This window comes from Centroberyx affinis, unplaced genomic scaffold, assembly GCF_046629955.1.
Source record: "Centroberyx affinis isolate AG114_WGS23_722 - 3 ecotype Tasmania unplaced genomic scaffold, CSIRO-AGI_Caff_v1 ptg001094l_1, whole genome shotgun sequence".
In the NCBI taxonomy this organism is placed as follows: Eukaryota; Metazoa; Chordata; class Actinopteri; order Beryciformes; family Berycidae; genus Centroberyx; species Centroberyx affinis.
The window spans coordinates 738,685-764,064 of record NW_027279639.1 but is presented as its reverse complement, the minus strand read 5'-3'; the positions used below and the strand labels follow the sequence as shown (position 1 = coordinate 764,064).

At 42.1% G+C, this 25,380-nt stretch overlaps 2 protein-coding genes across 5 annotated transcripts; one reads left to right on the top strand and one right to left on the bottom strand.

Annotated features, from left to right (window-relative positions):
• Nucleotides 1–126: 126 nt before the first annotated feature.
• On the bottom strand, nucleotides 127–6,546 carry rgp1 (GP1 homolog, RAB6A GEF complex partner 1). 3 transcript variants are annotated; one of them, XM_071523539.1, is made up of 9 exons: nucleotides 6,427–6,546; nucleotides 4,841–4,956; nucleotides 4,590–4,723; nucleotides 3,677–3,760; nucleotides 3,358–3,507; nucleotides 2,619–2,765; nucleotides 2,110–2,237; nucleotides 1,791–1,968; nucleotides 127–981 (listed from the first exon to the last, which is right to left on the bottom strand). In XM_071523539.1, exons 2-9 carry the CDS (start codon nucleotides 4,954–4,956, stop codon nucleotides 758–760), a joined length of 1,161 nt encoding a protein of 386 aa, XP_071379640.1. In that variant the 5' UTR covers nucleotides 6,427–6,546; the 3' UTR covers nucleotides 127–757. The 3 variants fall into 3 exon arrangements, with proteins under 3 accessions (XP_071379640.1, XP_071379639.1, XP_071379638.1); XM_071523538.1 differs by lacking the exon at nucleotides 6,427–6,546 and adding an exon at nucleotides 5,217–5,595; XM_071523537.1 differs by lacking the exon at nucleotides 6,427–6,546 and adding an exon at nucleotides 5,262–5,595.
• On the top strand, nucleotides 6,513–24,958 carry gba2 (glucosidase, beta (bile acid) 2). 2 transcript variants are annotated; one of them, XM_071523535.1, is made up of 18 exons: nucleotides 6,513–6,651; nucleotides 6,789–7,095; nucleotides 11,057–11,148; nucleotides 11,588–11,703; nucleotides 12,750–12,968; nucleotides 13,791–14,030; nucleotides 14,222–14,324; nucleotides 14,949–15,102; nucleotides 16,465–16,590; nucleotides 16,896–17,080; nucleotides 17,959–18,063; nucleotides 18,194–18,301; nucleotides 18,527–18,678; nucleotides 18,924–19,030; nucleotides 20,635–20,777; nucleotides 21,135–21,250; nucleotides 22,451–22,642; nucleotides 23,481–24,958. In XM_071523535.1, exons 2-18 carry the CDS (start codon nucleotides 6,902–6,904, stop codon nucleotides 23,715–23,717), a joined length of 2,589 nt encoding a protein of 862 aa, XP_071379636.1. In that variant the 5' UTR covers nucleotides 6,513–6,651; nucleotides 6,789–6,901; the 3' UTR covers nucleotides 23,718–24,958. The 2 variants fall into 2 exon arrangements, with proteins under 2 accessions (XP_071379636.1, XP_071379637.1); XM_071523536.1 differs by having other exon boundaries at nucleotides 6,515–6,651; nucleotides 6,792–7,095.
• Nucleotides 24,959–25,380: the final 422 nt, after the last annotated feature.

Genomic DNA, 25,380 nt, shown 5'->3' with positions numbered 1-25,380 from the left:
AATCCTGTTGTATTTGATCTGTTCTGTATTGCAACTCATTTATCCTCCAAATTAAAATTCTTATATTGAAAAAGAGAAATTATGTTGTTTTCTATGTGAAGTAATGAACGACTCCCTCACACACTCTCAAATTTAAATGCCACTTTTAATTCATGATTCACATCTCAGTACAGCTTTTGCTCAAGCCGAAAGAAGGTCTGACAGTTAAACAGTAAACATGTCTTGTATAAGAAACAGTTGTTTTACATAATGAGAAAGAACAAACTGCATTGGGATTTTGAATACAGGGATCAAAAATGAAATAAATAGAGAAATGCACAACGACCACAGAGATAGTCGCACTTTACAAAGCTAATGTCTCTCGATCTCCCAGCAAGGAAGAATGTATTCAAAGTCAGGATGCACTGCAAAATGCATATATGTTAAAATATGGAAATAAAAAGGCAAAAAAATAGGTTGCATACTTTACATATGGAATCCATCACTGATTCTGCATATACAATAGAAAATATTCTCCTTTGCTCCTGAAATGCATCTTCTGTTAGCCAACATCTCTCATCTGGAAAAAGAATCTCTGTCTCTCTCTCTCTCTGTCTCTCTCACACACACACACACACACACACACACACACACACACACACACACACACACACACACACACACACACACACACACAAGACCACACAAACAGATCTGTGGATAAGCTCAGAAACACAATATCGATTAGCTCACGCTCTCACTCTGTCAGGTAAAACCCTCAAATATTGATGCTGTTGGTTCCTGTAAACTGGGACACGTAGGATGCCAAGGCCGGATTGGTGGGCAGGACTTTGATTGGCAGATCCCAACTGAAGGTATCCACGTCAACATGCTCCGCCCCGGTCCAAACCGTAACCTCCGATTGGTTCTGCAGTACGGTGGGCGGTTCCATAGGCTCCCGGGCCGTGACGAATTCAAAGTGCAGGCGCCACCTCAGCATCACTGTAAAGGCAGTTAGAGATTGGCTGTTAAATTGATGTGTGTAATAAATAACTGTTTGAGTTTTCTTGCATATTGTGGAATAAGAGGTGAGCTTGATATGCAGGTGAGCTTAAGACACATACTGTAGTATCACAACAATCACAACAAACAGTTTTATACCAGAAAATAAGCCACATGCAAGTAAGAAACAAATCATGTTCATGGTCACTGAAGAACAAGCAGAGGACAAAACAACCTGTTTGGCTTTCTATAATCAGTATGGTTGTTAATGGGCCTTGTAATGAGACATTGCTCTCAAAATAATTTCTGAAATGTTATTACAACTTAATTAATAAACCAAATACCGAATAATATTTTATGCTTTTTTTGTGGAGATAAATTCTTTGTCCACAAAAATAGTCTTGGAAATTGTCATTATGGATTTAAAGATAAAATCTAACTTTTGAACTTTTAGGATGAATAAAAACATCATTTGCCTCAATCTAAATTAGAGCTGTCCAAAGTTGGACCTGTGGGCCAAATTTGGATTTTGAGTCATTAATTCATTTTTTAGTAACATTTAAGAAGTTATTTTGTGAACAATGGCTCATTACAGGGACTTTTAATAGCAGTATAGATTATATAAAACCAAACATTTTCAAAGTAATTACAAAGTAATTTCAAAGTAATCATTTTCAATCTACAGGCTGTAGCACTCCATGTACTGATGGCGAGTAACATCGCCATCAGGCCAATCAGTGTAATATTTTAAACACTAGACAGACACCAGTGCCAAAATGCATCGTCCCTCTAAATTTCGGGGGACTGACCTATATCTGTGCTGAAGCCCGGGGTGACGTTGAGGGGGATGGGGAGGGAGAAGTGGCTGGAGGCGGTGTGGAGGCAGGACTCCATGTGACGCCCGTGTCCCGTCACGCTGAGCACCTGGCCGGGGCGCCGCTGGTACTGCTGCTGGATCTCCTCTTCACTCTGCAGGCTCACCGAGTACTGCAACACACACACACACACACACACACGCTGTATTAGAATTCACACACTGGTTGATTATGAAAACCTCACCGGGAATTGAATGTACAGCAATATAGAAATAGATCAACAGTGAAAAAATCCACGACTGCAGACACACACCTGTAAGCAGGGAATGTCGCCCTCTGAGAAGTTGAACGTGCCGACGATGTCCTCCCCCAGTCTGTAAATGGTCTTGAAGATGCAGAACTTTGCTACTTTGCCCCGCATGTTGGTGATGTTGAACATGTCTGGGAGAGACAGGGATCCAAACGTCAAATACATCCAAATAAATAAATACAGTGGAAAATGCGTTTCAGGGAAGAATATTAAAAGGTGTCAGCCAGCGTCAATTAGAGTTACAGGCCATTTACTGCCATCTATGTCTAGTTCACATTTGCAATACCTGCCATATGGAAGTAGATTTTTTTTTAAACTTTTCCCTTTGTACATTGTTTTTAAAATACACACTTTACAAATGAACTGCTGTCCCGACCTGCAGCAGGTATTTAAGCTTAATTTACCATTAGAGAAATAGAGTCTTGAACTGAACTTGAACTTTTGAATTGTGGACAAGTCTGGCTTTGGCAAGGGAGCAAAAAGGAAGAGTGTCAGGCAGAGAAGCGACTCACGGGGGCAGCGTCGAGAGGTGGTGACCATCAGCATGTCCAGCGCTCTCTCCAGGGGCCGAGCGTCCCTACGGCTCCCCTCCTCTTCCTCCAGGAAGGGGTTGGAGGGGGAAACTTCCTCATCCTGGGTAAACGGCGGCTCCGGCATTCCTACAGTGCAGACAGGAGCATGCCAACATGAGACATCACACACAGTATGACAGAAGTTGAATGACAGGGTCTTTCTATATTTTTTGGTGTCCCATTTCCTGAGCAAGGCATTAAACTATGACAGATTCGCCAGCCATGTCCACGGACCAGAGAGGATGGTAAATCTCAAAATTATCCACCTTCACTAATTTACTAGCCACACAAATATTATATAGGTCCTATATAGAGTAGGACCTCCAAAAGGTGGCTGACCCTGACCCTGACCCTGGTAGAGTAGACAAACTTACCAGCCACAGCAAAACATTACCAGCATTTGGCTGGTACTACAGTCATTTTCTCATCTCGTCCTTAAGCACAAATCACAGTGAAGCAGAAGTGCTAGCACACATTTCTTTAATGGCTTCAGAGCGTAAATAACACACCTCATAAGCGCTAGAAGCTTTGCAGTGCCCAACACAAGTGTTTAAGTTAAACTTGGTCCAAATTCAGTACGCTATGCTTCGACTGGGTTTTCTGTGGTAGCATAACACTCAATCTTTTCATAGAGCCGAGAGAAAGAGCAAATGTGTGAATTAAGAGGAACACAGCTCACCCTGCAGGACCAGCACTCTGAAGGGAACTCGCAGCAGTTTGATAGGAGAGTTGACCCTCTGGCAGCCGATGGTCAGTTTATAGACGTACTTCACCGCCTGGCCACGGAAACTAGGAGGACCATCGACAGGCACGACCTCACTGTACGAATCTGTGGGAGAGAAAGTGTGTAACTAAGACTTCATAAAGCACAAACAAAAAAATGTGAGCTCATTTGTAAAATGCTGCATGGCAATTTGGGCAAAAACAAAAACAACAAGCTAATAATTCGATATCTCATTGTTAAAACAAACTTTTCCTATATATGCATAGACACATACAGGTTTTGCTCTCTCCAGGGTCGAGGCGCAGGTCACAAAATAATATCTTGGGTGGCGTGTCCAGCATGCACTGCCCTCGTTCTCCTGATGAAGAGAGGAGACGATGTTAAGATCAGAGTCATATTATACATAATGCACACTCCTCACTATCCAGATATCATTAGTCTATACTCCAATACAAGTATCTACTGACTGCATGAATATGGGTTCTCCAGCAGTTCTCCAACTACAAGTGCTTTAATACAAGATGCATGTCTTATGTTACTGAAAAACAAATTCTACCTACCTATCTTATTTCTTATTGTAGCATTTCTCCCTTACCTAATCATTCTGTGGTCACAAGTATATTGTGAGAGCACTATGGCTCTAACTGTTGCACTATTAGTTATCTGTAATTTTGGTGATCTAGGAATTGAAACTCATTCCACTGTTGCACTCACTTTAACCCCCCCTGGATAAGAGTGTCAGTTAAATGTCCATAATATAAATGTAAAGATCATATTCATGCACTGTAGTAACTACCCACTCAAGGTGATGGAAAAACAAAATATCAGGGTACCAGGCCCGGGCCAGTAGCCAACATTCTCTTTTCTAGATGGAGAGCCTTTAGACTTCTAATCTCCATCACAAGGATATTTACGAGGTTATGCCAAACAAAATGGATTTGTCCAGTAGAGCCTTACATGCCATGTGATCTAATAAGGCTAAAAATGCTCTACCCTCTCGTCTGGATGTTGAGATCACTGGCTATTTGATCACCAACAATGCATAATCAGGGAGAATAGAATAGAAGCTGATTTGAATGTAGTAAATGTATGTAATATAGAGGCTGTTTATTTCAGTTTTCCTCCAAATCCCTTATTTTCTTGCCTTTTTCTCCTCTTCTTCCCCACACATCATCCATCCCACTAACCTCTGCTTGGAATCAGCACTGTGTCGCTCTCAGCCTGGACGTCCTGCTTGTTGCCCTGGGCCGGCAGGGCCACTCTACTCTCACTGGCATGAAACTGGCAGTGGATCTGGGCACTGGCCCATGCCAGCATCTCACTGTGACACAATCAGACAGGAAGAGAGGGGAACTGGTTACTTATTGTTGCATCTGCAGCATGTTCATGACTAAGAGAAGGCATCCAGATCAGTGAAGGGGTGAAGTGAAGACCTTACCTGCTGGCAGAGGTAGAGAGGTGGGACATGGGGTTGGTGAAAGTTATGAGACACTCCATAACCTCTCCGGCCAGGAACACCGGGCCTCGGGCCATGGAAGCCACCACCTCTATCATCTGGAGATAAAAAGACCAACAACGATCAGCTAGCAAAATCCATGAGATCCGACCATTGATTAAAGTGCAATCAAATACCAGTCAAATAAAGACTGTGTTTTGACTGCGTTTTGTTTTTACAGCTAGAGAATACTGCATATTTAGATTTTTTGACGAACACAAAATGGGACACGTCTGCTACTAGTTGATCAACAATCAATCTAGTTGATTTGGGCTGAGAGAAGTTAACTTGTTGTTAGGTCCTGCTTGCTAACTCTTACCTAGGCTAGCTAACGTCGTTAGTTCGCTAAAGGTTAAGCACAAACCTTAGCCTCGAATGGGACGGCGGTGAAACAATGACTTTGTACTCGATCCCAAGGCAACCCCAAATTTACTTCTCGAAAAAGAAAAGATAATATTGAACGTCCTTTCCAACGTAAGACATAGCCTATCTAGTTAGCTAGCATGCCAGCTAACATAAACAAAAAAATCTATGGAGAATTTCTGTATCCGCTGCGGCACGACCAACCTCCTACCACGGGAAAAAGTAACTGCTAAAGAATGCTAATTGATATCAAGATACATGCAGTCTCGTTTATACTATATACAGGTCATTAACCCAGTGGTACTTCACTGCTTAATGAAACATTTTTTAGGAATTACAAGCAAATGTAAAAACACCGGAATATTTTTTAGTCGGCCATTCAGCAAGAGTTCCGTGGCATACGTGACGAGTAGTGGATTGTTACTATGGTAACAGATAAGAGGGGAGAGTATACTCACTCATTATATATAACCTTTGCTTTTTGTTTATTAATACGATGTATTATGTACAGTTTCGTTACACATATTATATTAAAAGGCATGTTAAGGGAAACATATCCAACGTCAGGTAGTTGTCTGTGAAACTGAAAGAGTGGGGGCATTAAACTCCCCTCTCCCCCACTGCAATTGGTTCAGTCTCTCAGCAGGAGGATTAGTCGAATTTTACTGGTGCAGCCCGACAGACTATTGTAATTTATTTACATATTGAGCGCCGTGCTAGCAGAAGCTACAAGGACCTGTCAGAGTCAGAGATCGGTTACCTGCAGCCGAGCCGTGTAATGACACTTTGATCTTTTCGGGATAAAGTCGCCGTCTGGCTGACTTCACCACGTATCGCCATTCTCGTTGCTGCTGGCGGTGAGATGTGAGTTAACTGTTCGCCGGCTTCGACCAAAAATGTAGCTTTAGCACTCGGCTTTATGTAGCTAACGTTAGGTGATAGGTAATTGAGGCGATGTATCAGTTGGGCTTTGCTTGTTTGCAGATAACAGAGTCTTGCTTGACATCAAAAGCGTAACACCGGCCCTCCTGAATGTGCGTGACTGAATACCAGGACAACGTGATCATTCGCATTTAAATCAGTTAATTGTATCCCGTTCTCATTGTAGGTGTTTTGGCTAAATTTATCGGCATTACTTCCTGTCGGTATTCTTCTGCCGCTCTCACCTACATCTGTCCATCCATCCAGACACCACATCCAGACTCCAGGCTCTGTCCTCTCCAAAAGAAGAATCCAGGGACTGAGGAGGCAGAGAGTGGATCCAAATTGTGCATGAAGATATGAACCTGTTGAACTCAGCAAGCTAAATGTGGACGATCAACGCTTTATAATGGCACTGGGACCTCCCACCTGAAGGAAAACTAATTTACCTGTTATCTCCTGTGCCGCAGGTATTCAAAACATGTCAGTTCAAGAACCGGTTATTCACCTCATATCTACTTGTTTTTTGTGTTGTGACCCACTGTAGGCAAGCTATCATTAGTTTTCCCTCCACGGTAAAGGCATGATAATGTGATTGTGTTTACAGCAGGTGCTGACAGCTCCCTGGCTGCAGAGACGGGCAACAGTAGATCGTAAGCGCAGGTGTTTCCCGCTCTTGTTCCCTTCTTTAATTCCCCCACTGGTGGGCATCCTGCTAAAATGACTACGGAGTGGGGCGAACAATCCACAATGGAGCTCATGAGTAGGTACGTGTCCAAGGAAATGGGATACGAAGTACCGAAGGATGGCTGGCGAATCTGCCTGGCACATGAGTTCAAGGAGAAGAGGAAGCCTTTTCAAGCAAAGGATGTCTCCCTGTCCAACATCCTGGAGCACATTGGCCTCGGAGTCAGGTGAGACACTCACACTCTGCCTCTACACTGAATATACCAAATATTACCAACACCTGCTCGCCTGTTAAATCCATTTCAGTCATTAGGAGGAGATGCAGATGAAGGAGAGGGGTTAAAGGATGATTTTGCAACAGTTGAAACTTGGATTGTATGAAGGGAGTGGAACTCTGTGTTAAGAAAACAACAAAATCATCAGTGTTCAAATAAATGCCAGTGAAAAATCAACATCACAATGGAAAATTGTGCATTAGTGATAAGGTGCTGTTTTAGTTTACACATACAGTGTGTCATAGCAACCTCTATACCATTGTGCATGTTACTATGGTGCAGTACCTGGGGAGGCGGACTCAGCCTATAGTGTCATGTTCCTCAGCCCAGTACCTGAGAGCAGGTGTGAAACGTAACCCAGCCTAGATATACGGTATGTGAGGCTGCCACAAGTTAACCCGGCCCCAAAGAATCTTACTTTCCTCACCCCCCAATCCCACAAACGTGACAGGAAACACAATAGCCGCTTGTACCGTTGCCATGAATATGGCTTTGCCTAAATCTTTGCCATTGTATTGTCTGCCCACGGCTTTAAAACCCTGCACACATCTGTTGATCCGGCCTTGTTTGTTTTCCCAACAACCTGCTGACATCTGAGATGCAAAGTAGCCTAGTACATTCAGGACGTGCAGCTGTCGAGTGCTGCATGGCAGGCAGCCAGCCACACTCTGCTGTCTCCCAGTTATCATCAGATGTTGAGAGGCGGCTAGATTGAGAAGTCCTTGGCGGTGACTTGGACTTTCTCTGTTGTTGTTGTCATCAGAAGACAACTATTAGACACCATACCTGCTCCGTATGTGTGTGTGTGTGTGTGTGTGTGTGTGTGTGTGTTGTAGAGGGGATGAATCAGGTGGTAGTGAAAAGCCTGAGTGTGTTGCTGTCTCTTGATCCTTCACCCATTCAGGTATTCTGACTGAATAGCCCAAACTGTTAATGTTTTTCTCATTTCATTCAGGGTAATTCCCCTTCCGATCACCAGTATTTTCCCCACTTGTTTATATTATTATTATGTCACTGCAACAGGTAACTTAGCAACACAGGCCGTTTTGGCAGGATATTACAGCATGTGGTTTGCATGCTGCCAGCTGGGCAGGCGTAGGCAAAAAAGAGTGAAGTGTGTGATTTGTCTGTCACATCGCAGAGCCTCGCTCACATCCAGCAGGTTTCCTGGAAACTGTTCAGTTATGAACCACAAACTCTCTCACACTTTTTAGAAATAGTGAGGCAATCGTTGCCTTAAAACAAAACCGCCACCAACTTAGGCTCATAGAAGAGATGAAACCCCTTCCTATTTTGCAAGGTGTGGCTCTGTCAGTTCAACAGCAAATCCCACAGTCGCCATGGCAACATTTGTTAATAATTGTACTGATGAATGTGGTAGTGTTTGTGCAATGGGAGTGGGTTTTTGACAGAATGAAAGGAGGTATAAATGATTGAATGGGTTACTATACTACTACTTTTGCATAGCCACACCTCCAGCTGAGGTGGCAATTAAAAAAAAAACGAAAATCACAATATGAACTTCTGCAGTTTCCAAATCACAGAGGCTGCAATTTATTGCTTAAGAGAGAGAGAGAGGGGCGTCCAAAATGGATTTCTCAACAAGGTGTTTTAGAGCTGCAGGTAATCTTTGGTCCATAAATCAAAACCTTTCATCATACTCAAACTCAGTAAATCCTGCACACTGACATCTATATATTTTTTTTTAACAAAATCACTTTTCACTTTAAACAATTTTAAAGTTAAATAAAATTTATGACAAGCAAATCTTGTGATGTTATGAATCACAGTTTAAATTGCAATTGCAATATTCTGTCAAAGAATCACAATTAGATTTTTTGTCAATATCTTTCAGCCCTAACTTTTACTATTACTGTACTATTTTACTATTACTATACTATCAAATCACCTTTAGGTGCTACCAGTCAAAGTCCTGCCTGTACAGGTAACCAGGGATTGTGCCACTGTTGCTAGAGAAATGTAAAGATACAGTGAAAAATAAATGTCTTTCTATATACTCAAAACAAACAAGGGGAACTACAGTATAATGAGTCTATATAACGGAAGCATCTAAACAAAAGCATTTTAAAACCACAACAGGCACAGGAATTGATACTGAGAACAGGAGACTGAGAATTTAACTTTGAAGCTTGAAATCACTCTCTGCACTAATATTCTTATAGGAAACCTCCCACTCTGCTGACAATCTGTAATTTACTGCAGCATTTCAGAGATATTAATAAATAATGTGTTTTTTGCACTGAAAGCCTCCAGTGTGCTAATGCAGGCCTGGACACCTTTCAATATCGATGCTTCTACTCGCGTCTGCAGAACGAGAAACATGTTTGTGATTGGATTTTAATCACAAGTGTGCAGACTGTGTTGAGCTCCGGCTGTGTTTACTGTAGTGGTGAAGGAGGCGGCTGCTGAGCACACACAGGTCAGATGTAGGCTGAACACACCTGGCCTATATTCACAGGGCCGGATCAAGCCGGACAGTATAGTGTACCTGCCATGGCTTCAAACAGCACAGTTCCTATTTACTGAAGCCATTGTCGTGCCTCTGTGACTGAGCTTTCCTGTGAAGTTATTGTCAGTATCACAGAGAGGCATTGCATTGTCAATATTTAAACAAAAACAAAAAACAGGGTGCAGCAGCTCTCTTTTTACTTTCCGTGCATGCTAGTAATGTACAGCAGTTTATGGGCTGTGCAGGATCTCTTTCACAGCGTGTCGAAGGCCCTGTGTGGCTGAAACATGGCTATTTATCATTCTGCTGTGTAAATACAGTCGTCCTAATGCTGAGCATATAGAGCCGCACCCTTCTCCTGAACCCTGGCCTGAAGCGAACCGTGAACTCCTTGACTCGAGTTGTTATGGCCCGTTTATAACATGGCCTAATCAATACTTCACACTGCAACCCTGGTGTGACAGCCTGTGACACACACACACACACACACACACACACACACACGCACACAGACACTCACACAAACAAACGTACACACTATGAGACCACTCAGCTGCAGTCGACCTGCCACTTTGACCTCATTCTGCACAATTCCCTCCTTTCTCTCTCTCTCGCTGTGTGTTTGTGTGTGTGTGTCTGTGTGTGTGTGTGTGTGTGTGTGTGTGTATGAGTGAATTGTCCACTGTTGGCTCCAGCTTTGGTTCAGAGTGCTAAAGGCATGGAAACAGCTGTGGTTGCACTTAATGAATAGACAGAAAAATAGAGAGGCGAGGAGAGAACGCTTTTTGTTTTCCGATCACGTCTCTGTGTTTGTGATGGTACACACTGTAAACTAACTTCTAGTCAGTGAGCCTGTAGCATCACAGGAGCATCCCTAATCATGACCCTTTCACACATGACCATGTGTTATGAATAGTGTGTGTGTTTGCTGGTGTGGCTGATGAGCAGTGTTTTAAATCATCCTATTAAACCTGTGATTTCGGGACGAGCTGACTGGTAAAAAGGTTGATTGTACACCCGTAGCTCCAATGCAAAATATGTAACTGATTGAAACAGTTAAAGGATGCTAATAAATTACATGTTTTGCGCAGAAGTTTCCACTGTACTACAATTTAAAACAAAAATGTGTTCCGTGTTTTGGCGCGTGTCAGGGATATGGCATTTCCTTAGACACTCTTGTTTTAATTATGTCCTCGGCTACATCTGGAGTCGCTTAAATGTTATTGTGAAAGTTTTGTAAATGTTGTGTAAATTCAAGGATTATATAAGGCAAACAAAGGGAAACATGCATGTTCCTGACCCTGACCATGTTCCCGGCCTGCACACCTGCACGCTGAATTTGTGAATATTTGTTGATTCGCTCGCTTGTTTTAAGACATATTTATTAACGTAAACACTTGCGTCCACTTGTGATGAGTGATCTGTTTGTCTGTGTTGGTACAGGTATCTAAAATGGTGGTACAAGAAGACCCAGGTGGAAAAGAAAGCTCCCTTCATTGACATGTTCCGTGCCCAGCCCTTGCGTCAAATATACGGTTGGTTTAGGCCGAGTTTACAATAAAATATACTCAACTTAATTTGTGTATGTAAATGAGCGTTATGGAATTTTCTCCTGAGTGGTTGGGTTTCCCATGGCCTTTGAAAATCCTTGAAAATTGATGGATTTGAGAATGAAACTATAAGGCCTTGATAGTTTTTGAAAATTAATGGATGGCCCCGATTTCATTAATGTGCCTCAGCTTTCTGTACCTCTCTCGGTCCAAGGATCAACACTTCACATCCTGAGGAAAACCCTATGATGGATATTTGTGTTGATATAGCAGCAGTTTTAAAAAGATCTCATATAGAAGAGCATTTTCTGTATGAGTGAACAAACACACACAGGTTCCTCACAGACTTTCATTGCATGGAGTATCAATTAGTCTATTCACCTCCTTGCTTTTTCTTAGTATAACACCACGCTCCAATTTACAGGTGCTCCTCTTGGAGGTATTGGAGGAGGAACCATCACCAGAGGTTGGAGGGGGGAGTTCTGCAGATGGCAACTGAATCCTGGGATGTACCACTACAAAACTGTCATAGCCAACCAGGTATGTAGTATCCTGAGAAACAGAGAGTGTGTGAAGCGATACTAGCTAATGACGAATTAACTGCTGAAAGAAAGAAAATGGGTCTGGCTTCATGTATTTTGGTCCTTATTTGAATCTCAGCAAACAAAGGTTTACATAGCTATCTTTGTCAGTTTGCAAGCACCGTAACGGCTGTAGGGAGCAGCAACTTATCTCTAGACTTCTCCAAGGCAGTTGGTTAGGATGTGTTGTAAAAAACCTCCTCTACTGAAGGACAGAAGTACTTTTTCCAAGTTGTTTGCATGTACTTCCAATAGGACAACTCACAACTCAGACAATCACCCCTAAAACACAGTTATTGGTGATGAAACCTGCATTTCTTGGTCCATTTGGTGCATTTTTCTTATTCCCACGGATAACTGGCCAAACATAGATGATGTGACGACATGTTGTGATGTTTCCAGCAGCTACAATGGAGTTTATAGCTGAGCAATTTTCAACTATCTACAACATCAAAGGTAAATGTCAGGGCTTCTTTCTAGAGCCGCCATTTTGCACCAACATTCAACAATCAAACAGGGAGAAATCCATTGTAGAAGAGGAAGAGATACTAATTTCTCTACTGACAGTTGCTTCAATAGACCAGAATGCAATGCAGCCACCAAACATGTTGTGTTGAGCAAAGGGGTGTGATGCTCACTTGATTTCTTGATTGGAAAAAATTGCTCTCTTACTAGCACCATCACTATCACTCTCCACTTGTATACAAAACCAACAGTTGGATGCAACATGTTCATGCCTGTTCTTTAGGGGTTGTTGAAAGGCATGTAGGCATGAAATGTAGGAAATCACTAACTGAAGTAGAAAAAGACAAGGCAGGTTAGAAAAAAACTCCTGGAATGCAGTGAACATCACAGATTGATGATAAATAATAGTGTAAGAGTATCTGAGGGTGGAATGTTCCTTGGAATAACTGTCACACCTCTGCTGTAGGCTATGAATAAACGAAGGATAAAATTGCGATCTTTGTTCATGTGTCCGTTCCTTCGTTTCTTCCCCTCTCCTAGTTCACGGTGTGTTTGCGTCGGGGGGGCCAGACAGTCTACCAGCAGGTGCTGTCAGTCGAGCGCCCGCCCACGCTGCAGGGCTGGAACTGGGGCTACTGCGGCGAGTACGCCTTCTACCACGCCTTGTACCCCCGAGCCTGGACCGTCTACCACCTGCCGGGGCAGAACGTCACCCTCACCTGCAGACAGGTTTCCCCTGTCATCCCTCACGACTACCAGGTAACTGCCGTCACATGTGATGCATATGACGTGTTTATCTCGCTCACAGCAAAGCCTTGAAAGTTTTTGAAAATGACTGGATGGCCTTGAAAGTATTTTTTAAAATCAAAATATAACACCTACTGTATGCCCCAGTTCTTTGTCCTGGGATCAACACTTCACATCTTGAGGAACACTGTGATGGGAGATTTGTTGATGTAGCTGCAGTCACCATTATTTATTGACAAGATCATGAGGAAAAATGATATATAATGATATATATAAGATATAAGATGGAATTTTGAATCTTACCCCAAAACATGCCAATTTTGAGTCCTTAAATTTCACCAAACAAGAAAGTTGAAAGTAATAAAAAAGATTGAAATGTTTTCTCCTTTTTTATGATGTATGTACATTACTTCAACACTAGATAGGCCAATGGATTTTGGGGGTTCAGGAGAAGGCCAACAGGGCCATCAGTTGAAAGATGTAGATTTAATCATAAAGACCATTTCTTCGCATGTTTTTGAAAATCTAACAGCACTGGTTTGTACAGAAAGTGGGTCTAAGAAAAGGGATGGAGGTACACTTTGAATGCTGTTGAAACAACAGCCTGTTGACGTTGGCTTGGCCTTTCTAGTGTGAAAGAAAACATTTCACACAGTGTATATGTGTGGTAACAGTTCTATAAAATTCATAACACCCTTAAACTTCATCACCATTGTAGTGCTAAACACAATAAAGAACTCTCTCACTGCTATTATTGTTATATCAAATCACTTGGTATTGTGAGAAATGTGTCACACCGACATGTTCCCCCCCCCTGTCCCTCCTCTCTGCCAGGACTCCAGTCTCCCAGTGGCAGTCTTTGTGTGGGACATAGAGAACAAGAACGACTACGCTCTGGACGTCTCCATCATGCTCACCATGGTCAACGGCTCGGGCCACAAGGACGACAAGAGCGGGGGACACTGGAACGAGCCGTTCCACCTGGAGAAGGAGGGGGAGGTGGTGTCGGGGGTCTTGCTGCATCACTGCACTACAGTGAACCCTTACACTCTGTGCATGGCGGCCCGAGAGCAGGTTAGATTAGAGTTATGAGCAGATTGTAGTGGCTACAAGAAGGTTTTGTAGTTGCAGGGAATAAACTCATGATTTCTAACAATAGTCTCATATTTTGAAAGTGATTTAGCTTTTTTTGTGAAATCTGTAGTGTTAAGGAGTATTAGGTTTACAAAGTTTGTGTGTGTGTGTGTGTGTGTGTGTGTGTATAGCCTGACAGGGAGGTCAGTCACCAGACAGCGTTCAGTCCAAAGGGAACCTGCAGCGGTCTGTGGAGCGACCTCATCACTGATGGACGGCTGGACTCTCCTACTGGTCAGTGCTTAAAGACAGTCTGTGTGAAAGGATAAGACCATAAAAGTCAGAATTAGAATGAAATAGATTGGAAATAGACTTGGAGTTCACTCAACATGGGAGGAAGAGTAAAAAAGAGAAGTGGGAAAAGTAAGGATACAAAATTCTGCATAATAAATCTCATAGAAAAACACAAGAAATCAATCAGGCCCTCAGCAATAAACATTCTGAGCAGGTAACATAGTATATAATATATTACATATCTTGCACTTTTTACTGTCTTTCTACTTTTACAGTCTTTCTATTTGCATCACATTTTATTTCTAATTGTTTTACAACCTGCTCCTTCTTACGTAGCAGTTTTGTTTATAACTGTGTTATATAACTCTTGTGTTTTTTAAATTTATGCTTTCACTCATGAGCCACGCCAAAGCCAATTTTCCTGTCCCATGCAGTGTGATGGCATTTGAGTTTTCTGAGGTTGTGGTATGTGACTGGGTGATGCCACACCTATTTACATACCATCTCTCACTGTCCTCCCTCTCCCTCTCCCTCTCCCTCTCCCTCTCCCTCTCCCTCTCCCTCTCCCTCTCCCTCTCCCCCCTCTCCTCTCTGCCTCTCTCCTCTCTGTCTCTCGCCCTGCAGGCTCCAGCCCTCCCACCCCTAAGGGAGAGAAGGTGGCGGCGGCGCTGGCTGTGGGCCGCTCGGTGCCCGCTCAGGGCCACGGCGCCCTGGAGTTCTGCCTGGCCTGGGACATGCCCAGGATCACCTTCGGCTCCAGGGAGAGGGAGCACACCAGGTACGCCGAGCACAAAGGGAAGCGCACGCGTCACTTTGTTGGAATGCAACAAAAGCTGGAGACGCTCATCGCAGCTGGAGACCTCCACAGTGTTCTGTTAGCAACTTTATAACCACTTAATCAGTTAGAAATTATCAGTTAGTTTGCTCTACACTGAGATCCCAACAACAGAAATAGTCTTTTCTGTTAGTTATGCCTTTCACAAATTTGGGAAATTAAATTTACTGGTTTAACTGATCATGGGTGTCTCTGACATAAGTTTAGAAACATGCAGGTTTAGTCTTGTCTTAACGTTCACACAGTTTATTAGCATAACAACCACTTTATATAGAATGACTATTGGCTTGTCATGTTGGTCTACCTTACAGCATTACACAGATCCCCACAAAATAGTACTTAGAAATTCTATTACAATTGTGCTATTTCCATAACACCAGCTTTGTATGAAGAAATGTGTTAAGGAAAGCTCAAGTAGATCTCCCTGTCCTCTTGATACTGGTTTCCCCTGTGTGCCTCGCTACTCTCTCAGATTAGCTTCACGTCATCATTGTTTGCCCTTCTGCTGTTTGCTCTGTTTTCACTCTTCTTAGGTTACAGTGCAAGTAGCTCTGCACCAGGGCCCCCTATTAGTTTTTGTAGCATTGGTGGTTAGGGGTCGAGTCACGTTTTCTATGCCCATCCCTGTTTCAGATCTGCTTTAGGGTCTGTTGTAAAATTTCAGCGCAATAAATGTTCTTATTTGGATATTTTATTGGGACAAAAGCAATACTAACCCTAACCCTATAAATTATCCAAGCATTTGTTTTTGTAGAAGATTTGATAAAATATGATGGATTTTTTGTATTTTATGTGTTGGATTTTAATTTAGGGAAAACACTAGTACACACACATATGCATGGTTATGGTGTTGAATGAGACAACGTGAGGGATGTGCATGTGTTGGAAAGGCGGCGTCCCTCACGGCAAAAGACGTTTCCGTGACAGGTGACGACTTAGCAAATACAGTATACATACAATACCGTGTCCTGTTTCACTGCCCCAGGCCTTCGCACACTACCTGTCACTCTGAACTGTAACTGATACACCGATGCTTCAGAAGCATCAGCCTTACTGAAGTTTCACTCTATCAATCGGCACACTTTCATTGACGAAGATAATTGTAGTTACACGATAGAATAAACTAATCTATCACTGGTACATTTTTAAAACCTTGGATGTTTGTTAATCTAATTAAATATTATGCTCTCTTCTGTTTTTGTATTAGTTGGTGAACATTTCAGCAGCATCTTGATATAACTTTCACTGATAGAGAGTTTGAGTTCTTCGGCCTGGTAACAGGAGATTTGTCTTGTCTGTTTTCAGGAGATACACTCGTTACTTTGGGACTAAAGGAGATGCGTCCCCATCACTCAGTCACTACGCCCTAACACACTACAGACAGTGGGAGAGGAGCATCGAGGAGTGGCAGAGGCCCATCCTGCAGGACAGGTACGCCCTGCTGGTCCTGTGCTTTAAACAACAACGTGATCCTTCAAGGCTCTGAATGGTCTGGGGCTGAAATTAACACCGGCCACCAGTCAAAGGATGATAAATTATGATAGACTGCTTCATAGATACTTACTAACTTCATTTATTTATTTAGGTAAATTCAACTGTCACAGCCCCAACAAAATGATAACACAATAAAGAGCATGAAAAACGGGAATGATTACATCCTTTAAAATGTTACTATTTTGTATGGAAATGGCTCAAGACTTCACCTAGGTTTGAATGTGCACGCGTGTGTGTTGCAGTTCTCTCCCCTCCTGGTACAAGTCGGCCCTGTTCAATGAGCTGTACTTCGTGGCGGACGGGGGGACGGTGTGGACGGAGCTGGCAGAGGACAGTGATGTCAGCGGGGGGGTGCGCAGCGAGGACGGGGGGCTGCCAGCTCAGCCCGCCGTCATCAAGGAGTACGGCCGCTTCGCCTACCTGGAGGGTGAGGCCCACGGAACAACACTAGGCAGCAACTTACTGTCCTGTGATTATGGAATTCAATACTTTGTTGTTTATCAGTAAGATTTTGAAAACAAATGACATTTTTTTTAATTTATTTTTTTTAAACTATACTCATTGAGTTTTTGCTGTTTTGTTCAAAGTTGCACAAAACATTTAAGCTACATTCTCACCACAGGCCTTCGTGCTCAATTCCAAATTACTGCTCATATCTGATTTTTTTCGATGACATCTGTTGTTTTGTACCTATGCTTCTCCCGCTTTTTTGAACACATTTTGGTTACGGTATGTGCCTTCAGGTTTTGACTGAATTGAGGCGTCTCCCCAAAGTCGGCTATTTGGCTTGCTTTCCATTGTTTTGTCTCGCTGTCCTCCATGATAACGCTGGCTCAGCCAAGCAGCTGTGGACGTTCAAATTAGGACAGTTATCTTGCATGAATTAAGTAATATTTACTTATTGTCATGGCAAAAGCTGAGAATTCCAATTCAAATAGAAGCTGCATGTAGTCTCATGCCTCCGGATGCAATCCTGCACCACATATTCATGTGATCCAGATCAGAACTGGAAAAATGTGACTCCCTGCAGCTTTTTGCAACTAGAAAACTAGAAAACATCAGATCTGTGTCACATGTGAGGGGAGAAATTGGGACGCTTTCATCCTTTAAAAAAAGTGAAGAAGCATACAATTGTACTACATATACATAAACTACTTCTCCATGCATGCATACCCACACTCTTGGAACACTTTGAGAAAGAAGTAGCCAGTGAAAAGCAAGAATAGCTGCACATTAATTGATGTGTGTCATAACATGGTAAAAGTTTCATAAGCCACACTTTGGCTCTGACTTCTTGTTTCCCAGGTCAGGAGTACAGGATGTACAACACATACGATGTGCACTTCTACGCCTCCTTTGCTCTTATCATGCTGTGGCCCAAACTCGCCTTGAGCCTGCAATACGACATCGGTGAGTGGAGTGTTGCTATCTCAATGTTTTAACAAGTTAAAGCGTGCGTATTTCTTAGAGCAATACCAGGCTGTTTGTTTTGGCTGAATGCCCAGGTTGTACAGCATCTTTCTCTTGTGCCGTCTCTCAGCTGGCAGTGTGGTTCAGTGTGACCCAACAGAGAGGCTCCATCTGATGAGTGGGCGGTGTTCTCCTGTCAAGGCCAAAAACGTGGTGCCTCATGACATCGGAGATCCAGGTAGGAGAATGAGCTTTTTTTTTTATGACTCCATACCGATCAATGGAATCACTCGAAACATTTTTCTTCCAAAACCTTGACCTCCAGAACCCTCTCATCTCCGGACTTCTCTAAAGCTGATTTTTCTCTGCTTGTACTGTGCTTCTGTCTAGGACTAGATTTGAAATATGTTTGTGCAACCTCACGAATTCTCTCTCAGTACAACATCATGACTCTGTCGCCTAGATGACGAGCCGTGGCAAAGGGTGAACGCCTACCTCATCCACGACACTGCAGACTGGAAGGACTTGAACCTGAAGTTTGTCCTGCAGGTGTACAGGGACTTTCATCTCACCCAGGACACTCAGTACCTGCAGGACATGTGGCCCATCTGCCAGGTACAAATAACTTTGAATGTGATCGCTGCATAAATTCTGATATATGAGATGACTGGTTTCTTAATTTTTCACTGGCAGGAGCCACATGCTGTCTGCTGTAACTGTAAGATTCCACAAATAAGTCATGTCTTGGTTATTTTGAGAGGAAAAACTGACCATACGATATCTATATTTACTGGTTGCTTCCTCAGGAACTTGTTCCCGTCATCATCTTGTTCCTATCTTGTTGTGGTTGTTTCTCCCAGGCGGTGATGGAGTCGGAGATGAAGTTTGACCTGGATGGAGACGGCCTGATAGAGAACTCTGGATATGCCGACCAGACCTACGACGGCTGGACCGTGACTGGACCTAGGTGAGAATTTAAGGACCGGATGGGATGGAAAAGAGAAGTGCAGCAACAAAAGGAATGATCATTATGGATACAAGTCAGGGTTTCTACGGTGGGCTGAGAGAGCATGGGAAATGAATTTGATCTTTTCCAGGTCTTGAAGTTTGGAAATGACACAAAAGTCTGGAAAAGAGTGAAAAACAAATATAGTCCCAGTACACATGACTGCATCCTTTATGTTGTCGTAGACCCAACAGTCAGTGACAGTGATATTTTTCAGTCACTATTAGCACACATTACACTGAATGCCATCCAAAATATTCAAATCCTGACAAGAAATGAGGGACTGGAAAAAAAGTGGAATCTTGAAATAGAAAATGCCTGGGCAGCCTGAGAAATGGAGAGAAAAAATAATAAACCTTTATTTTATCAACAGTCCCACTAAAACTAAAACTCTCTACAGCAGCAAGAATGTGACAAACATAAAAGTTGCAGACATACAAGAGCAAAAATACCATTAAAAGGTATTACTAAGATATTTTAAAAGCTAGGTAAGTGCAAAGTCAAAATTCATTATATGAGCGCTCAATGGCACTATCAAAGCAAACCCTAAATAAATCCTTAGCTCTTTATTGAACCTGATGTAATCTCATATAATCTCTTAACTCAGGGAGAGAAGGAGAGAAACTGAGGGTTTCCATTTCAAACATCAGGCCTGAATTTGATGGCAGAGAGGAAGAGAGGAGGAGGAGGCCGGCTGGAAATGGAAGAAGCATGACACAAGTTTTTTCCCTAGTGACAAAAAGCAGGAAAAGGGTTTGTTCCATGATGAAAGTTTATATATTTATAGCTACAGTACTTCTGTAGCTCTGGCCAGGGAGCGGAGGTTGTGTTCAAAGGTTGTATCAAAGATTAGAGGCCTCGGCTGTCAGAACTTAATCTTCCTGTTTACAACGTCATCTTGTTGATCTGTCTGTTTTTCTTGAGGAGAGTGGACACAGAAGGCTCATAAAGTTCCATAGCTGTGAATCAAACTCAGGCCAACATGAGGGGATTCATACATTGGTTAGACTGGTTTCACTCTGAGAAAGATTTGAAGAACATTACTGTTTAATTTAGTTAAATCTTGTGGTTTAATAAGACTTCTAGCTTCAGAGCAGCTGGGAATCTGATTACACCACCTGACAAAGTTAATTAAATCTCCGGTCTGCAAATGCTGTATGGCACTCACACACCTCACTGTCGAAGATATTTTTTTACCACTCTGAAATGAATTGTCTGACCTTTTCATACAATTACTGACAGTATGTGACAGCTAAATATAAGTTTTACACATAGTGTGAAGCAGGAAAATGTTTACATATGTGTGTTTTTTGCAAACTGTATTTTTAGACTTGATTAAGGAATAGACTTGGTTAAGGAATGTTCTAGAAAGCTTATTTTTCATTAGGTCAAACTCGTCTGTGTTATGTGATTACACAAAGCTTACAACTTAGCCAATTAACTTACAAATTGTTGTTTTTTTTGCAGTTGTTACACACAGTTTCTTTATCTCTGAGAGACTGAACAGCCATATAAGTGAAGGTATTCCCTGTGGTGTTATGGGTTGTTCTGTTTGTGTTCTGCAGTGCGTACTGTGGCGGCCTGTGGTTGGCATCGGTGTGTGTGATGTGTAAGATGGCCAGACTGGTGGACAATGAGGAGGCTTACCGACGCTACAGAGACATCCTGGATAGAGGCAGCGCTGCCTTTGACAAACTGCTGTGGAACGGTCAGTTTAAACATGCAGCTATAACCGATTATATTTGTGGGAATTGTTTTTTTTTTTTTTTTCATTAGTGTGAGGCAGAACTGGACAGATTTACTGATGGTTTGAAAATAGATGCAGAATCAAGATGGTGAACCGGAAATGTACAAATCTTTTATATTGATGAAAACTCTTGAAATGCAAAATGAATAGGAGGGACACGACAAAGTCAAGTTTATTATATAGCTCTTAATCACAGTTACACTCAAAAGGCTTTACAACACTCACATTATGAAAACAATAAATTGATAAGGCTGATTTAACCTGCTTGAAACTTGAAATAACTCATTTTTTTATGTTCTATTTTCCCTTCATGTTTAGGCCAGTACTACAACTACGACAGCAGTGGCAGAGACCTGTCTAACAGCGTCATGTCTGACCAGTGTGCCGGCCAGTGGTTCCTGAGGGCGTCTGCGCTGGGAGAGGGAGAGTACCAGGTCAGTCGTCCGGCCGCAGAGCACAAGGCATGAGCCACTGTCTTTCCACTGGAAACAAAACGCCTGGGATCCCACAGGAACTCAAGCTTTAAACCAAAGCACTAGGAATACATTTCTTGCCATGTTTCCGCTTAGAAAAACGCTGGCTCTAGGAGTAGACTCTAGGTTCATCACCACTGTTATCAAGTTACCCAACCTGTTTGAACGAGCTAGCTAATCAGCTAAGTTAACTGTAATGGCAACCAACTCTGCAACCCTAACCCTCAGAAATAAATGGAAGCTCTAGTTTGGCCCACAGTGGATGGAAACGGCTATATTACCATTAATGGAGTCAATACTAGAGGATAAGACTCGTGTGCAGTGTTGGATAACTGGACTGAAATGTTACATCTCACTTGTCTAGCAATCTCTCTTGCAAGAAATAGGACTTAGCTATAGTACAGTATTTTGAGGCGTGCCAATATGGATCCACACAAAATGCATTTTTACAACACTGCCAGCAATCATATTTAAAATTTTTATCCAAGTTTAATATGTACATACAAATATAATATGTACAAGAGGAGTAACCCATATGAGCTCCTAGACCTAGAGTTATGTACTTTTAATAAAGTGTAATCTGTATTGGGAGACACCAATACCATATCATCTTTGCAAAAAAAAAAAAATATATTACTCCTATTACTATAATCCTAATGTGTTCCCTCTCACTCATATGACCTACTCCCACTTTTGGCCTTGTTACAAGCATGTCTCCCTTTTCCTCTTTGGACTAGGAGAGGAAACTATTTGTCTTTGAGATAATTATGAAATGACAAGTTTCATCCAAAATGAGATGTACACCATTTGAGAAAGGTGACACCTAGTTTTACAAACTGATTGACAGCACAAAATTCAGGCAAATTATGATAGCCTACGTTTTAAAGGATAGTAGGAAACTCAAGTTGGATCCTCTATACTTCACAGATATTGAATGATGAACTTCAGATAATGCTTGAGTGTTTGTTCAGCTTAGTTGAGGAAGTACTCTAAATTCTAAAACCAAAGGACTGCGGTTAATGTTCATGACCTATCACCACTTCCCTTCCCTCCTACGAGCCTCGTGTAAAGATTCTAATATTAACACTCTGTCAGCAGTGTTTTCTGAACTGGACGTGCATCAAAGCTTTGTGGTCCCAGCGTCTCTTCCTCTCTCCCCAGGCGTTCCCCGAGGAGAAGATCCGCAGCGCGCTGAAGTCGGTGTTTGACCTGAATGTAATGAGCTTCGCCGGAGGCCAGATGGGGGCGGTGAACGGCATGCGGCCCGAGGGAGTGCCCGACCGCTCCAGCGTCCAATCGGATGAGGTCTGGATCGGAGTGGTGTATGGACTGGCAGCCACCATGATCTATGAGGTAGGGGTGTTTGTGTTTGTGTGTGTGTGTGTGTGTGTGTGTTTGTTAGCAACTACATTCTCTCTCTTATGTCAAGCTACACTCTTGAGAAAGTTCAGTATCAACCAAACGCTTAGCACTTCAACTCTTTCTTTTTTCTCATATTCACTGTTTTAACTAGCTATAGCTATATTGTGAGTGAGTTCATTTAGTGATTAAATGATTAGTCGACTAATCAATTGGTTGACTGACAAAATAAATGGATTGTTTTGATAATCACTTCATCGTTTCAGTCATTTGTCAAGTAAAAATACCAAACATTTGCTGAATAAAAGCTTCACGAATGCTTCAAAGATTTTCTTGCTTTTCCTCGTTTCATATCATTATAAAATGAATACTTTGGGGGTTTTTTTCAGCTGCTAGTCAGACTAAGTAAGCAATTTTAATAATCACTTTTGGCTCTGGTAACTTGATGAACATTTGTCGTTATTTTTGACATTTTATAGATGAAATGATTAATCAATTAATCAAAAAGATAATTGACAAAATCGATAATGAAAATAATCATTAGTTGCAGCCCTAGTTTAATTTATCAGAGACCCTCATGCTTGTTAGGTTTGTTAACTTGAAGGTTTATTATGTGTATGGTACTGATGCACTTCGTACTTAATATCTGTTGAGTTTGCGCTGTCTTGCGTTCACTCTTGGATTGGAGTTTGTTCTGTGTTGGAAGTGTCCGTTTCATCTGTGCCGTATTGAAACAGATGCCACCGCCCGGGCCACGAAGCAATAAAAGTAACGTGAAGATAAGCGTGTGTCTCTGTGTGGTCGGTCATGTTGTGTCTCTCGTCCCTCTCAGGGCATGCGGGACGAGGGCCTGCGCACGGCGGAGGGCTGCTACCGCACCGTGTGGGAGAGGCTGGGCATGGCCTTCCAGACTCCTGAAGCCTACTGCGAGAAGAGCATCTACCGCTCGCTGGCCTACATGAGGCCGCTCAGCGTCTGGGCCATGCAGCTGGCCCTGGACGCCACGCAGACGGACCGCACCGCGCCGGCTCCGACCGGAACCACGGACAGGGAGCGGGGACAGGAGTAGGGACAGAATCAGAGCTAGGACTTGAGCCGCCTGACTGGCGTGAATAGAGAGGTGCAACAAGAAGCCCAGGAAAAAAATAAATAAAACGGTAACCTCAAAACTCTCCTGTAACCACCCATCTGTATTCCCCCACAAACTCCCAGCCTGCACTGCTCCCGTTGATTGGTTACGGATCTTGAATTTGTTTCTCTACGGTTTGTTTTGCTTCAAATGTTTTTCTCATTTGAGGCTCGAGTCAGAACTGAGATGTTTATGCTCAACAATTCATTAGCTACATCAGGATATTGTTTATGTGAGGATTTTCATTATTTTCACTAAGAGCCTGCAGACACTCCCAGATTTTGAGAATAAAGTAGTGTAGTTGAATGTTACTTTAGGTAGCCAGGCAATTTCAAAATCATAGCCGATGTGTATCGACAATCATCACTGACCTCATGTTGCAGCATTTTGTCTATTTGCACACACACACACACACACACACACACACACACAGTTACATTTCACTCTCTTCACCCTCATCAATAGCAATGCTTGCATACTTGGAACAAGTTTATATGCTAAATATTTGAGGACTGTCTGCCACTGTACCAGCCACATGTAGTCATTATTATCTTCAACAGTTGGGTCTAACTAGTAAACTGACTGACCAAGTGTGGGATGATTTCTGGACTAGAAACATAGAAGCTTGAAAAGAAACCAGTCAATTTATAATTAAAAAAAAAAAAAAAAAAAAAAATCCAATTATATTTGAATGCTGTATTGACTGATGTAATATGTGATGAGTAGTGTTTGAAATCAAGTCTGGGAATATACAGATATATTTTTCCTTTTTTTTTTTTTTTTTACCGAGCATTTGGTGCCTTGGTGCATGTTGGCCTATATCTATATTAATGTAGCGGCAACATTATGTTTTATAAAATCCAATATTCATGACAATGATGCTAAATAAATCACTGAATGAGATCAAATGGACTGTTCATTAAGTTAATTATTTATTAAGTGTGTATGGAAGAATTGTAAACAATTGATAAGTATGAAATACAAATAAATAGCCGTTTGAGCTGGCGAATGCCAAAGTTGCTCAAAGACTGACATTTATTTTTCAACTTAACCTTTCAGTCCTTTACTGTGAAAGTATTTCCATTCATGTTTGAACCAAATGCAATGTTATGGGGCTTCAAAAACATGTGAGATTAACCTCTGAATTATGCTGACAGTGGTAGTTACTGAGTATATGTTCAAATGGCAACAGGACATCGAAATCACCTAACAACAAAAAGACACTGGAACCAATCCAAACATGGGACATTACAAGGTAAGTGCACACATGAGATAATTAAATGCGATAATTAACCCTCCTATTATGTTTGGGGTCAATTTGACCCCATTCAACATTTAACGTCTCTAAAAACATGATCAACTTTATTTGTTGTGCTTGATACTCACTGACTTTTCATAATTTCATGGGGAAAACTGGTAAATCTAAAATTGAAGGTCCTGTACACACTTTGTATACAACGGTGTTGTTTTTGGGTCATTTTGAACACAAACGCCTTATAAAACCAGAGAAACTGCTATATGTTACTTGCTCATGTTCTGGAGTGTAAACTTGGGAAAAAAATTACAATCATTTTTTGTAGGTTTAAATTGCTGGGGTAAATTT